This window comes from Branchiostoma floridae, chromosome 2 (assembly GCF_000003815.2).
Source record: "Branchiostoma floridae strain S238N-H82 chromosome 2, Bfl_VNyyK, whole genome shotgun sequence".
Lineage (NCBI taxonomy): Eukaryota > Metazoa > Chordata > Leptocardii > Amphioxiformes > Branchiostomatidae > Branchiostoma > Branchiostoma floridae.
Window position 1 is genome coordinate 159456 of NC_049980.1, and position 14465 is coordinate 173920.

The following is a 14465-nucleotide window of genomic DNA, read 5'->3' on the forward strand; positions in this document are numbered from 1 at the left end:
CTGTTGACGGGGGTTGCTCTAGCTCTGGTTCGGCGATCCCGCTCGATCTCGCCGTAACTAGAGGTACCAGCTGGCTGTTAGCCAAAGACGAGATGGAGCAATTACGGTCTGTGATGCCCTTACATGTCCGGGACCACACGCTCGCTACAATGAAGGCATCAGCGAGTGTTTCGCCTTCGCCGAAAGGTGCGGGTAACCTGCTGAACCGCCTTCGTGATAGGGACTGGGAATTGGAATTAATTCCCATGAACGAGGTATTCCCAGTAGATGCGTGTCATCAGCACGCGTTGATTAAGTCCCTGTCCTTTGTACACACCGCCCGTCGTTACTACCGATTGAATGGTTTTGTGAGGTCGGCCCTCTTTGGCAACCGCCGGGAGGATCGCTGAGAAACCGATCAAACTTGATCATTTAAGGGAAGTAAAACTTGTAACGGTTTCCGTAGGTGAACCTGCGGAAGGTTCATTACCATACAAAGTAGACACTCGTGTCTACTTGTACACACCTCGTGGCAAGGAGCGGGCGGTGCCCCTGGCCTCCCACCCCGACCCACTCTTCCTTACCGCCTGGACAAGGTGGCGCTCCGACGGTGCTCTCGCGTCAATCGCTTGTCGTCCGTCTTAAGACGGCGGCGAGCGCAGGCGGAGAGTCAGGGGCGGGGCGGGACCCGGCAGCTCCCTTGGAACGTTGGTCGGGCGCCTTGAGTGCGCGCCCGTCGTTCCCCAGACTCAATCAGCGAGCCGCTCCGAGTAGCCTGGTCGAGGACGGAGTCAGGTCCTCCCGGCGAAAAGTTTAGGGCGGGCGAGCGAAAATGGGCACCTATGTCCTGGCGGAGGGGCGTCGCGTCGCGGGTTTGCGCGGAATGGGGTCGCGGTTTAGTCTCACGGCGGGGCCTAGGTGAGACGGCTCTTCCCCGGCACCCCGGCTTGGCGTTTCGGTCTCTGACTCGATGCAATCGGTCTTGCGGACGAGTGACCTAACCTTAAGCGTCGGACTTCGAGCGGGCGTCCCGCGGTCCAAGGCCTCCTTTGGGCAGAGGGGAGGACTGCTGTCTCGGTCCCGCCGGCCAGCCACCGGCGGTCTCGACCGGATGCTAAACTCCCCGAGGTCTTAAAGAGAAGGGCGGGCGTCACCGTCCCCTCTGCGTCTAACCGGGTTCGGCCGGCAGGGATGCTCAGGGGGCGTGAGGCGGTCTTCGCAGCGGGTCCCGGTTCGCGGAGCGACCCCCAGCCCTTCCGCTCGTTTGCGCCCTTCACCACGAAGGGCACCTTCCACGTCTCGGAAACGATAGTGCCGAAAGACAGGCTTTCTATGTGTTCAGCTTCCTGGCGGAGACGCTCTCCCCGGTAGAGACTGTGCTCTGTAGAATGTCTTCCCTGCGAGCCCGTGTCACGGGTGTCCAGGGGGGCACCCCGCGATACTGGGGTGTCTCCGCCGATAAGAAGATCGGAGGGACTACAGGGTTACGATGCTGTACGAAGGCAGGGGTAGGTGCGCGGGCCGGGCCTGTTGAAGACCAGACGTCCGGCGGGGGCGGTGACCGGCGCCCCGAGCTCGCCGCTCGGTAATGCCCGGCAGGCGGGCTCGCCGGTTAAGACTCCTCCAATGTTGGTCGGGCCCGTTGCCGACCAAGACCGAGGGGACACGCCGGCGGAGGCCGGGCGGGTGCCCCGAGCAACCCTGCTCGGTAATACCCGGCAGGCGTTCCTCGCCGGCAAGAACTCCTCCAATGTTGATCGGGCCCGTTGTCGACCAAGACCGCGGGCGCACGCCGGCCGGGGCAGTGGCCGGCGCCCCGAGCAGGGCCGCTCTGTAATGCCCGGCAGGCGTGCTCGCCGGCAAGAACTCCTCCAATGTTGATCGGGCCCGTTGCCGACCAAGCCTGAGGAGAAACGCCGGCGGGGGCAGTGGCCGGCACGCTGAGCAAGGCCGCTCGGTAATGCCCGGCAGGCGGGCTCGCCGGCAAGAACTCCTCCAATGTTCGTCGGGCCCCTTGCCGACGGAGAGCCCGGGGGCACGCCGGCGGGGGCAGTGGCCGGCACGCTGAGCAAGGCCGCTCGGTAATGCCCGGCAGGCGGGCTCGCCTGCAAGAACTCCTCCTATGTTCGTCGGGCCCCTTGCCGACGGAGAGCCCGGGGGCACGCCGGCGGGGGCAGTGGCCGGCACGCTGAGCAAGGCCGCTCGGTAATGCCCGGCAGGCGGGCTCGCCGGCAAGAACTCCTCCTATGTTCGTCGGGCCCCTTGCCGACGGAGAGCCCGGGGGCACGCCGTCGGGGGTAGTGGCCGGCACGCTGAGCAAGGCCGCTCGGTAATGCCCGGCAGGCGGGCTCGCCGGCAAGAACTCCTCCAATGTTGGTCGGGCCCCTTGCCGACGGAGAGCCCGGGGGCACGCCGGCGGGGGCAGTGGCCGGCACGCTGAGCAAGGCCGCTCGGTAATGCCCGGCAGGCGGGCTCGCCGGTAAGGACTCCTCCGATCTTGGTCGGGGTCGAGTCCGGACAGCCAGCGGTGATCAGGTCACCAGGCTCCGGCACCCACCCCGTGGAGCGTTTTTCAAAAAAGTGCTTTACAGGGTGTCTGACCATGTTGTAGGTCGCTCAATCTACATTGAGAGAGTGGACGTTTTTTGACCTGTTCGAAGTCAGCCAGCCTTCCGCGGACCCTGACGGGTTTCTGCCGATGGCTGGCCAGTCCGGGACTGGTCGACAGGGACCGTGGCTGAGCGGGCAAGATTTCCGCACGGTGAAAAGACGGGCTTGCCCGGTGACTTTTCCCTGTTTGGCGGGTCCAACGGGCTTTGCACCGGGCAGCGGTGAAGCCTTGGGCGGGCGGTGTGTGACCTTTGCACCGCCCGATTGCAATCGTGTCAGAGGAAGCCCCGGGCTGGCCATGCGAGCGAGCACGATGCGGCGGTGGCAGGAAGGTCCCGCCGAGCCTCGAGGTGACGCCAAGGCACGGTTCCTTTGTACAGGCCTTGTTACATCGGATGCATGACCGGATGTCGGCCATAACGGTGACCGGCAGCTCACGGCGGCGGAACGAGGTCGGCGGCGGTTGGAGGCGCCTCTCGCCGCCGATGACTACCTCGTAGCGGGCGCCGTGTCCACCACAGGCGGGCGCAGCGCGCTTTTTTCGGCCTAAGTTCGGCCTCCCGGTGCCGAGACCAAGCCCGAGACCGTGTCTCGGTGGTTTTTCAAAAAAGTGCTCTACAGGGTGTCTGACCATGTCGTGGGTCGCTCTGCCTACCTAGGTAGCGCGCGTAGTCCAGTGGTTAGCGGCCTTGCCTCTGGAACTAGAAGCCGTGGGTTCGATCCCGGCTGTGTCGTTCACCCGACATGCACGCTACCGGAAAGGGTTGCAGTCCTTAGGACAGGACGTTAAGCCGTGGTCCATTGTTCATGGTAGGGCGATTGATCTGTGAGCTGTTGTGGGATGTTGATTTGATTGCTCACGGACCAATAAGGAGGGGAATGTTCGTATGTTTTAGGAGATGGCAAGCGGGGACGACGAAGAGATAGAGGAGGACATTGAAATGTATCTCCGGGAAGCAGCGGTGGCTGAGAGAGCCGAGGCGGCCGGGGCGAATGGAACTGTTGGGCAGAATATCGCTGGGGAGGTCGACAGCGACGACAGCGACGATTTTGACTTGTATTCCGTCACGAAGCAGGTCAGAGGTGCCCGAGTCGGGGAGTTTTCACGACGGAACAAAGCGAGGGGTCGAGCTGAACGGCCGTGGGCATCCGTCAGTGCCGGTGAGGTTCATCCGTACAAGCCCCAGAAATTCAGGGCACCCGGGCCCGTCGGCCCGAGGCGAGCCGAGGACAACCGGAATGAACTGTCTTTCTTTCTGGAGGTGTTGAACCAGTATCTTATCCGGTATATCGTGCGTTGCACCAATAGGTACGCCCGGCAGAGGCGAAGGGTATTCCGCAAAGAAAGGCGCTCGCGTTGGTCACCCACCTCGACCACCGAGCTGAAAGCCTTTTTGGGCTGCATGATATGCGCCGGCTACACGTACCAACCGAGACTCGATTTGTACTGGTCTGATGACGATGACGTTGGGTGTACGCTGATGAAAAGGACTTTTCCTTCTCATCGTTTTCGTCAAATCTTGCGGTACCTTCACTACTCCCCCGAAGGGTTCTATCCTCCTGGCAGCGAGCGTCTGAAGAGTTTTAAAGCAAGGGAGAAGTTGGGCCGAGTTATGAAGGTACGCAAAGTTATGGAGAGGGTCAGTCGGAATAGTAGCCGTGCCCGCCATGTCGGCGAGCATCTCGTAGTTGACGAAGCGACAGTAGCGTTTAGGGGAAGGCACAGTCTTCGGCGCTACAACCCTTCGAAGCCGACAAAGTATGGATACTGTCTCCGAGCTCTGGCTGAGACAGACGGCTACATATTGTCCGACGAAGTGTGTGGAGGGCGTGTGGACCCAGAGGACATGTCGCCGGACGAAAGATGCATGCACGGCATTGGTGACGAATATGTCAGCCCTCTTGATCTGAAGCCCGCCCGAGTCGTCAATAGACTGACGATGCCATTTCAGGGATGCTACCGCACCGTTTATTGCGATTCCTACTACACAGGAGTCCAACTGGCAGATTACCTTTTCACCAAAGACACTTACATTGTGGGGACGGTGAGACGAAATGCGTCAGGCCTACCGACGGAAGGGCATCCCGTTCCACGCAAACCTAGGCCTGGGCCAGGCAGGCCGCCATTGCTGAAGTTCCCAGACCCCTATCCTAAGAGTGTACCGAGAGGCACTTCTGTCAGGTACCACGACGGGCCGGTAACGGTTGTGAAATGGCAAGACACCAAATCGCTCATACTGCTTTCTACGGGAACTAGTGTCTGTGCTCCCGACGAACTAACCACCAGGCGATGCAAGGGTCCCAGTGGTGCTACCCGACTAGAGGTGACATGTCCTGCAGCGATGAACATGTACAATCTCCACTACAAGGCGGTGGACACAGCCGACCAGCTCCGGGCAGGGTACGAATTCGGTCGGCCTTCGAAGAAATGGCACAGGCAAATCTTCTGGTACGCCATGAACAAAGCTGTGGTGAACGCCTTCTTGAACTGGAAGATATACACTGCTGGCAGACAGGATCTCCCAGCACATAGGGTTGCCCAGCTGAGCTTTCGACGGGCGTTAGTGCGGCAGCTAATCGGCAATTTCTCCGCAAGGCACCGAACACCCACTGCGAGCGTGGCCCTGCCAAGAGTCATCGGCAACCACCGGCAGATAAGCCAAGGGAAACCCACTAAAGCCTGTCGTTACTGCGCAAAAGCTGGCCGTCATATGCCACGAGCGAAACGGTGCAGACCGTTCGAGACTGTCTACAAATGCGAGATGTGCAACGTGTCCGTATGCTACGTCAGTTTGCGCCCCGAGTGTTGGCGTGAGCACTTGCAGGACATGCAGGGCGATGCATAGATGGTTTAGGACCGAGGAAAGTGTGTTGCAAGACCGGCCAAATGTTGTAAAGTTACTGGGAGAAGATGCGATTCTGTCCGGTGGCAACTTTGTGTCTAACCGGCAACTACCGATAATCCGACTTGTAAAGTTTTAGGACTAAGGAAAATGTGTTGCAAGACCGGCCAAAGGTTGTAAAGTTACTGGGAGAAGATGCGATTCTGTCCGGTGGAAACTTTGTGTCTAACCGGCAACTACCGATAATCCGACTTGTAAAGTTATAGGACTAAAGAAAATGTGTTGCAAGACCGGCCAAAGGTTGTAAAGTTACTGGGAGAAGATGCGATTATGTCCGGTGGAAACTTTGTGTCTAACCGGCAACTACCGATAATCCGACTTGTAAATTTATAGGACTAAAGAAAATGTGTTGCAAGACCGGCCAACGGTTGTAAAGTTACTGGGAGAAGATGCGATTCTGTCCGATGGCAACTTTGTGTCTAACCGACAAATACCGATACTCTGCGTAATAAAGTGTTAATTCATTCAGTCATCCATCCATCCATCAATCCACCCATTCATCCATTCATTCATCCATCCATCCATCTATCCGTCCATTCATTCATTCATCTATTCATTCATTCATTTATTCCTTGAATGGGTTCTAGCTGTATGTAGGGTGTTGAGATATGATATTCCGATATCTGTAAAGCTTGTGCGAAAAGTCTCTTTTTATAAAGAATCTGAAGCGAACTTAAGGTAACATTCCATCGTTTCTGTGTTGCAGACTACGAAGCCATAGATGATGATGATTGGTGCATGCGAGCACGTGACTTTCTGACCTGCTCTCGACTGTTCAGCGGTGTCAAGGCAATTGTCGTCATGGCAACGCTGACGATATCCCTGATACTCATCGTGATGCCGTTTACCACTCCACGTCCGGATTTTGATATGGTGAGTATTCATCATATCGTTTTTATATTGTAAAATTTACAAAACATGATAACGTCACAATCGATCACGTGGTTGATGTTAATGTTGCAATCAAAACAAATGCTTTACAAAAGCACATCGAAAATTTATATGCAGACAAACAAAGCAAAAGACAAAAAACAAAGTAAGGTACTACACACTAACAGACATGATACGAAATATAACCAAAAAAATATGTATATATACTGGTAGATTGTGAGCAGTTTCTCCGTGTCAAACTGGTTTCCTGGAAGATTGGTTACTTTGAATCTCTTGGTTTAATGAGTAATTGAACATGCTGTTTAAGTTTGGCGTTGTATGGATCTGATAGTAATGAGAAAACTGTACCTTCATGATAAATGAACATTAGCATGAAGATCATTAAGGTCTGTGACAAATCTGTATATTGTTACATATTACAACGTTATGTTGTGTTCTGTAGATTATGTCTACTAGCTTTAGTGATATTTTGTGCGACGGTAAAACCAATAAACCAAATGTTTCTCTTTTTTTTTTTGACAACAGCTGGAGAAGCAATCGGCCTTGACCAGTCGTCTGCAGGGTCAACTGTCGATTCTTGAGCAACGTCTCGAGAACCGAACAGCGCTCCTGAAGGATCTGAAGTCAAGCCACGCCCAGCAATCATCGATGTTCAGCCGCTTGGAGGACCAAGTATCGTCCCTTGGAGAACATCTCGACAACCGCACTGCACTGACCAAACGCCTGGGGGACCAAGTATCAACCCTTGAAGAACGCCTCGTTAACCGCACTGCACTGATCAGCCGCCTGGAGGACCGAATGTCGCTCCTTGAGAAAGATAGTCCTGTCGTGGTCGAGCGAAACCACGAAAATAAGAAGACCTTTGTCATTGACTTGTCAAAATTTGGGTGATGTTTCTTGTCGGTGCCGTTTTTGGATTTGTCAGTTTGTGAATAACTGAACTTTTAATAGAATAATGTAGATTTGTGTTTTTTTAACATGGGCAGTTCTTAACCAATGAAGATTCTTTAGTTGTGAACACATTTGCTGCTCACACACACTGATCAAATCTTGATCTCACAGCAGTGTATTTTTTTCTTAACCATTGTCAGATCCTACACAAGAAGCAAGCAAGCAATAGTAAGCTGTTTGTAATACGACTGGAACTGCACAAGCTGAAGCTAAGTGCAGGTCAATGTAAATAGAATACAGTTCCTAGTGATTCCAAGTACAACTTTTGTCATAAGAATGTGATATATAACTACAAAGTGTAAAGTATACTTTGTATACACAGGTTCAATATCTTCTCGCTTATCAAGACAGTTGTAAATGTAAAGGCAGATGGAGTTAAAAATACATGGTTTGTCTAATTGCATGAGGATTGTAAATGTTGTGCTATTTAAATATTGAACCTTGAATGACAGCATATAGTAAGAGCACCACGCAGTCTTCACACTTTAGGTGCAATGTTGGACCAAACATGTATATTTTTGCCACACGCCAATGTAATGTGGAACTAGAGGATAGAATGTATAGTCAGAAGTGGAAACTGCAATAAACCGCACTCAAGGCGTTGCATCAACTACATTGTCCTTTGTGACTCTTTCCACTGCCTTATAAATCAGACTTGTGAACAGTGACAGTGTTGTTGCATCCCAAACAGGTCCTCATCCCTAATTATGATAATAACGAGCCTCGAATATTCGACGTGTATCCCAAATCGGTCTTCAGTTTCGTTTAGTTTAAAGTTTAACAAGTGTTTCAGCAAAAATTGTACAAATTTCATGGATATGCCCAAAGACTGTCCTAGAGTGGCCTCCTAAGGCACCGATCTTTGACCTATATATTTTATCTGGTAGGTCAGGGTCAGATTACTTAAATCTAAATCCTATACCTGCTGATTTGACTCGGTACCTCGTTGGGGATAAAAATATAGCCCGTCGAGAGCTTCCCGGAAATTTCACGGTGCTGGGAGTCTTGCCACCCGCCCAGATCAAGTAGTCGACATCGGGGATTTTTGTACGGGGTGGAAATGAGTTTCTCAGCTTGGGCATGGCTACAGTTAGAAAAAAAAAACTTCTGACAGAATAAAACCAAATAATTCATGACTTGATTCAGTATAAAGCTTCTATTACAAGCCCATTAGCTAGTTACAAGCTTCGGTTATGCTTATTTTGAAAGCTGCATCGGGTGCAACTCTTGTTACCAGCATTGTGCCGAGCCATCAGCGTTCATCGGCGGCTCAATGAAGTATATACGCCCGCCGATTTAATCTAGCGATCCGGTGAGTTTAGTCCGAGAGAGTTTGGCCATCCATGGTACGGTAGGGCCAGCTAAAAATCCATCGATCGGGTTAAACCTTCCCGGAGCGCTAATTTAGATCGGCGGGCATACTGCATTCGGTCACCGAAGAGACCGGTTGGTAGTACGCGTCGTTGGTCTGTAATCGTGTAAGCAAAGACGGCCTTTCTAAGACAAAACAAACGTCTTGCTTTAAACTTTCCATCCAGCGCTTGAATCCACCTGTTTTAGTTCAAGACATCAAAACAGATTATGGAGGGTAAGCCCAACAGGTGGATTCAAGCGCTGGATGAAAAGTTTGAAGCAAAACGTTTGTTGTATTTGAAAGTCTTCGGTTTGAATCTGCGTTTGAGAGGTCGATAAAGGCCAGCTTCTGTCTAACTTCGAAGTAGATTGGTCTGCTCTGGTCGTGGGTGTGCCCCACGTAGACTTTACTCTTCGAGAAAAGATAACAGAGGGTCTGTGTGCTATTTTCCGTAAGGCGTAAGCAGCCATTTTAATTTGGTCTTCCATGGACTTGCTTCCCAATAGGGTACAACAGTTTAAGTCAAAATTTAACAGACATCTTTCTTCACAATACAGTATTGTAACCGAAAACGCTTGAGTGGCTCAATGAACCTTGTTTTGCGGCGAATCCTAAGTAAATAAAGAATAAGTAGCGAATCATTGGAGTATTCCTTCGGATTCAGCGCGTACCTCCCAAGCATAACCTCGATATAAAGAAGGATTTTTAAAAGCTGATTGCTGAAATACGTCCGATCGAAGCATAAAGTGTTGGCCTTACAAAAACTTACTGCGATAGTGCCAGACTTGAATACTTACAAAGACCCCCGGTCTACCGCGTGCTCACGCCTACACATGATGATTAATACTCCCTTTAAATACATTCATGCTATTTTCTAACAGTTGCAACAGACAATCACTGCCGTTCAAAGGGTGTGTTTTTCTGCGTGCAAAATCCTCTTCGTCATTCGATACGTCTTGCTGCCATTGCGCGGCGGCTCAGTACACTGCCGGCAGGACTCGCCAAGCTGACTATCAGCGGACGAAAAGGACGGCAAAACAGAACAAAAACAAAACAAAAAACATGGCGCCCAGGGGAGGAGGACAAGAATCCCAAGGTCAGTACAAACACAAAATATCAAAAGGAATTTGAATGTGTCGAGAAATATCATCCATCATTTGCACATAAGACGTGATGGTACAAAACTGCAAGAAATTTCAGGAAAATGTTCCAAAGATATCATTATATTAACTACGACACAGTTTTAGAAATCATTTTATCACAAAACATCACACTCAGGTAAACTATTTTCAGAGCCTTCGTGTCACGTGACCTCTGATTTCTGGGCCACGAAACTACCTTTTCTAAGCTGATGAAAAATGGCGGATTTGAAAGTCTTAACGCCAGGAAATGATATTTAATTTATTGTTTTTGTAATAATTGTTGATAAATATGATTTTCTGTACTTTTTCCATTGGTATTTTTTGGTGTACTGGGAGTTTCCTGATGCACAAGATATATGATATCATCAATCAATAGTGTTTTCAGAAAAACAGTGCAGTTTGATGAAGTTTGTGCACAATTTTTGACAGGAGTATTTCCATCAATGTTTAGCACACAATTTATAAAGTTGTACAGAAGTTACAAAATTCATGACCACTTGAGTCTATCGACAATACAAGAAAATAAGAAAAATGTACTGAAAATATTGTACTAGTTGCTGTATTTTCAAAGGTAACCTAACGAATTCATATGACTGGTCTGACATGTGTATTTTGGGATGTGTATTGAAGAATTATGGGAAGGTAGACTTCCCCCTCCCCCTAATCTTATCTATACAGTCAAACCTGTCTTTAGTGGCCACTCAAGGGACCGGACAAATGTGGCCACTATAGACAGGTGGCCTCTGTATAGAGGTGGCAACTTGTAGATAAAATACCCAAGGGACCGACAAAAAGTGGCCACTATGGACAGGTGGCCTCTCTGTAGAGGTGGCCCCTAATGCAGGTTTGACTGTATCTGTAAATTGCAGGCATGTTCATGTTTCTATTGACACAAAAAAGGGAATATTTTGGAGCTCAAACATTCGTTCAAAAAAAACAACCCACAAATGTTATCCTACTTTGCAGACTACTCAGTGAACAAAGATGGCTTCTGTAGCCGTGCACGTGATTTTCTGTCGAACCCTTACATGGTTGCCATGACGACCGTCGTTGTGGCAATCTTGATGACGTCTGCAACACTCATCCTGGTTCTCATCACCATTCCACAAATGGTTAGTTTCTTTTTCATCTGGCATTTTCTGTCTCATTGACGAAAAACACATGCATGAATCAGTCATTTACATTATTACTAGTATGTACATGTGTAACGTGATGCATGTAGTTTTAAGATGTACCATGTACCATATACATATATACATTTTCTGTATACTAGTCACTAAGGCTGGGTATCGGTACAGCGTACCGGTACAAAACCGGCTTTTCTTATTGGACCGGTCCAGAAAAACCGGATCTGAAAAAGTTAGGTGGTGGACCGGATGTTGGACCTATTAGAAAATTAACAGATTATTTTATCAGGCATTCACGCGTTTTGGCGCTTGCAGGTACGAGGTGGAAGAAAATAACAAGAGTGGAGTAGAGTAGAGTTTATAGTAATTTCTACCAAGTTTTACAGCCAATCGTACAGGTGCAGTTAGCGTTGTAGGATTTTAAAACGCCAGTGTGAGTCTTATACTCCACCAAACAGATTTCTTTGTAGTGAAATGGACCATTGGTATGAGTCATACTGAATCAGGCCCAGGTTCAGGTCCGGACCTGGACCTGATCCTCTGGACCTGAACCGGACCTGGACCTGAATTTTCTGTACCGGTACCCACCCCTTCTAGTCACCATGCCGAAAAGACGACAGGAGTTTAGCCGGCAGAGGAGTAAATTGGCCGTTTATTACTTCTCTGCCGGCTAAACTCCTTCCTCGGCTTATGATACTATCTTATGCTACGCAATATCTGCTTGGAGACTAGAGAAGACTTAAATACCACTGGCAGATATGTGTCAAGGAGTATAATTGTTTTGTTCATATCTTGTAACAGGTGCAAATCCTGTCTAGTTTGGCAAACCAGACACCGACACTTCAAGCTCAAGTCCAAATCCGCTCGGATGTGGTCAGTCGTCTGTGGGACCAACTCTTGACGCTTGAAGAGCACGTCAAGAACCGGTCAGCGCTAGTCGAACGTCTTGAAGACAACGTGTGGGCCTTTCCGGAACAGCTCAAGACCTGCTCCTTACTGGTCAGCCGTCTGGAGGGCCAAGTATCTACCCTTGAGGAACATCTCAACAACCGCTCTGCACTGACCAAACGCCTGGAGGACCAAGTATCGACCCTTGAAGAACGTCTTGTTACCCGCTCTGCACTGATCAGCCGTCTGAAGGGCCAATTGTCGACCCTTGAGGAACAGCTGGACCAAAAGACTGCCATGTGCAAAGCAACGCCAAAACAAGGTGTGTCAGTGCAGCTTCACAGTGTAGAAGAATTACTTGGGAAATGTACACAAATAATTAAAATACCCTTGGGTAGTCAGGCTCATCATTGATTTACAAGTAACGCTATGTTCCTATATCAGTAATAGGTATTGTTTAATTTTCTCAGGAAATATTTTCCACCTGAGGTCACCGAAGGGCAAGTACATGTACGACTTGGATGAAGCTCGGCAGGCATGCGCAGAGACGGGAGCCGTCCTCGCGTCCTCTGCCCAGCTACACCGGGCCTGGCAGGACGGGTATGAACGTTGTGAGTGCGGATGGCTGTCGGACGGGACGGCTCGCTATCCCATGCAGGAGGCCAGGTATTTATAGACCTTTAATACGCGGCGGCCATGACAGATCGAAAACGAGGTAAATGAGGCAAACAGACAAACTTATTTGTAAAATGGGGTAGGGAATTTCCCGAGCAGCCTCGTAATCCCTGCTTCGCCTATTGAGTCAGTGAAGTCAAGCTTGCCTAAGCTTGATGTTTCTGACTTAGGGAGAAGAAATGCTGCTACAGTTATCGCTATGGGCCGCTCTTCATCTTCATGATGGTAACATCAAGCCCTGCGAACCTGATTTAGAAGAAAAAAATCATGTCTCATGTAGCTTTCCTAAAAACCACACATATTAAAACTAGTGTTATGCACCGAAAGATTAGCAATTTAGAGTAGCGTAGACTGACCCCATATTCCCTTAAGAGATGCAAAAAATAAAAACATAATGATACAAATATTTGACGGACCTGTATTCATTCACTTATTGGTCGATTTCCTAAATGCTACAATTGGTTGAACTGCTAATCATGATGGACATTCTTTTGTTTGCCTCATTGACCTCGTCTTCGATCTATCATGGCCGCCGCGTGATAAAGGTGTATTGGTTTGGCTGTTCAACTCGCACTGCCAGGGCTGCCCAACTATCAATAGACTACTGTAAATGCAGAAATGTTCGCGGTGGATTAAAGTTCGCGGTTTTCGCGTTGACCAATTCACCGTGAAATTAAATCCACCGCGAACATTTTTCTATAATGGTATTAGACGGTGTTACCGCGAACTTAAAACCACCGCGAAAAGTTCTTTTTCCCGCTCCCGCGAAATTAAATCCCCGCGAACTTAAATGCATTTACAGTATCATGTGGCGATAACAAAGGGCTAGCCCTCCTGCCATCATGACAAAGACAATAACAATACAAATGGAACTTCACATGGACAGGATAAGAAAACAGTACCAAAATTCTTAGTACATAAAAAAAAGAGGAGGCCAGGTAAGTGCACGGAACGATGTGGAAGATTGATATGATATGATTATTACAACACATTCATGAAATGCATGTATCCAATGCTTCACCAAAGTGTTCCAAAGATCTCAGCTGATCTATGTGTTCTGTTTCACCAAAGGCAGGATTGTGGCCATTGGAAAGGAGTCAACAAGTGTGACTGGCAGGGGACCTGGAACGCCTGGTGCTTCGTCTCCGTTTCCACATGTGACGACTGATAAACGATTGAGCAAAGTGGGTGTGATAACCAGAAGTACAAAGATGCATTGATTAGACCTTTACCTTAGACCTTAGTTCCTCCCGCAACACTGTTGCATTGGTCGACTCGTCGAGCATACTTTCTCCAAAGGGTGCGGTCTTTAGCAGCCACTGCCATGCTTTCCATGTTGTTCAGCCCCATTTTCCTTCCATCATCTAAGATTGTCCGTCTTAGTGTAGTTTTAGGCCTGCCCCTGGGGCGGGTGCCCTTAGGAGCCCATGACACAGCTGTTTTTGTTGTTATTTCGTCGGATAGGCGCCATACATGTCCGACAAATCTCAATCTTCTTTTTCTGACTGTCTCACTGGCTAGAGGCACCTTACCTCTTTGCATGAGCTCTTCATTTGTGACGTGGTCACGCCAGGAGATGCCTAGGATTGTCCTAAGGCATTTACGTTGGAAAGTGTCAAGTGATTGTGTTATCTTAGATTGTTTAGACCACACTGATTAAATTGTATGAATGGGATCCTCTGAAGAGCCAAACACTAATGCGCGAGGGCAAAAAGAAGAAAAAATCGAGTTAACCTCAGGACTCAACATCCAGTCCATTCTTTTCGAGGCGAGGCTTGGTTTGTCTTATGTTTTATTACCATTCTTGTTTAAAGAGGGGAACAATGGCGCCGTGGCGCCATGCCCTGACCATGTACTCCCTGGATAACAGATCCTCTGGCAGCCATGAAATTCCATGAATTTCTCAGAAATGTTATTGCGTCACATGTGACCACAGTTTTATTTA

General features: G+C 49.4%; 2 protein-coding genes across 2 annotated transcripts; both read left to right on the forward strand.

The window, feature by feature from the left end:
- Positions 1-3488: 3488 nt before the first annotated feature.
- Positions 3489-5435, forward strand: LOC118410485 (piggyBac transposable element-derived protein 3-like). Its single transcript, XM_035812224.1, has one exon. It carries the CDS (start codon positions 3489-3491, stop codon positions 5433-5435), a length of 1947 nt encoding a protein of 648 aa, XP_035668117.1.
- Positions 5436-6063: 628 nt separating this feature from the next.
- LOC118406196 lies at positions 6064-7330 on the forward strand. The gene is made up of 2 exons (XM_035806093.1): positions 6064-6365; positions 6909-7330. The coding sequence occupies exons 1-2, from the start codon at positions 6231-6233 to the stop codon at positions 7272-7274; spliced, it is 501 nt and encodes a 166-aa protein (XP_035661986.1). The 5' UTR covers positions 6064-6230; the 3' UTR covers positions 7275-7330.
- Positions 7331-14465: the final 7135 nt, after the last annotated feature.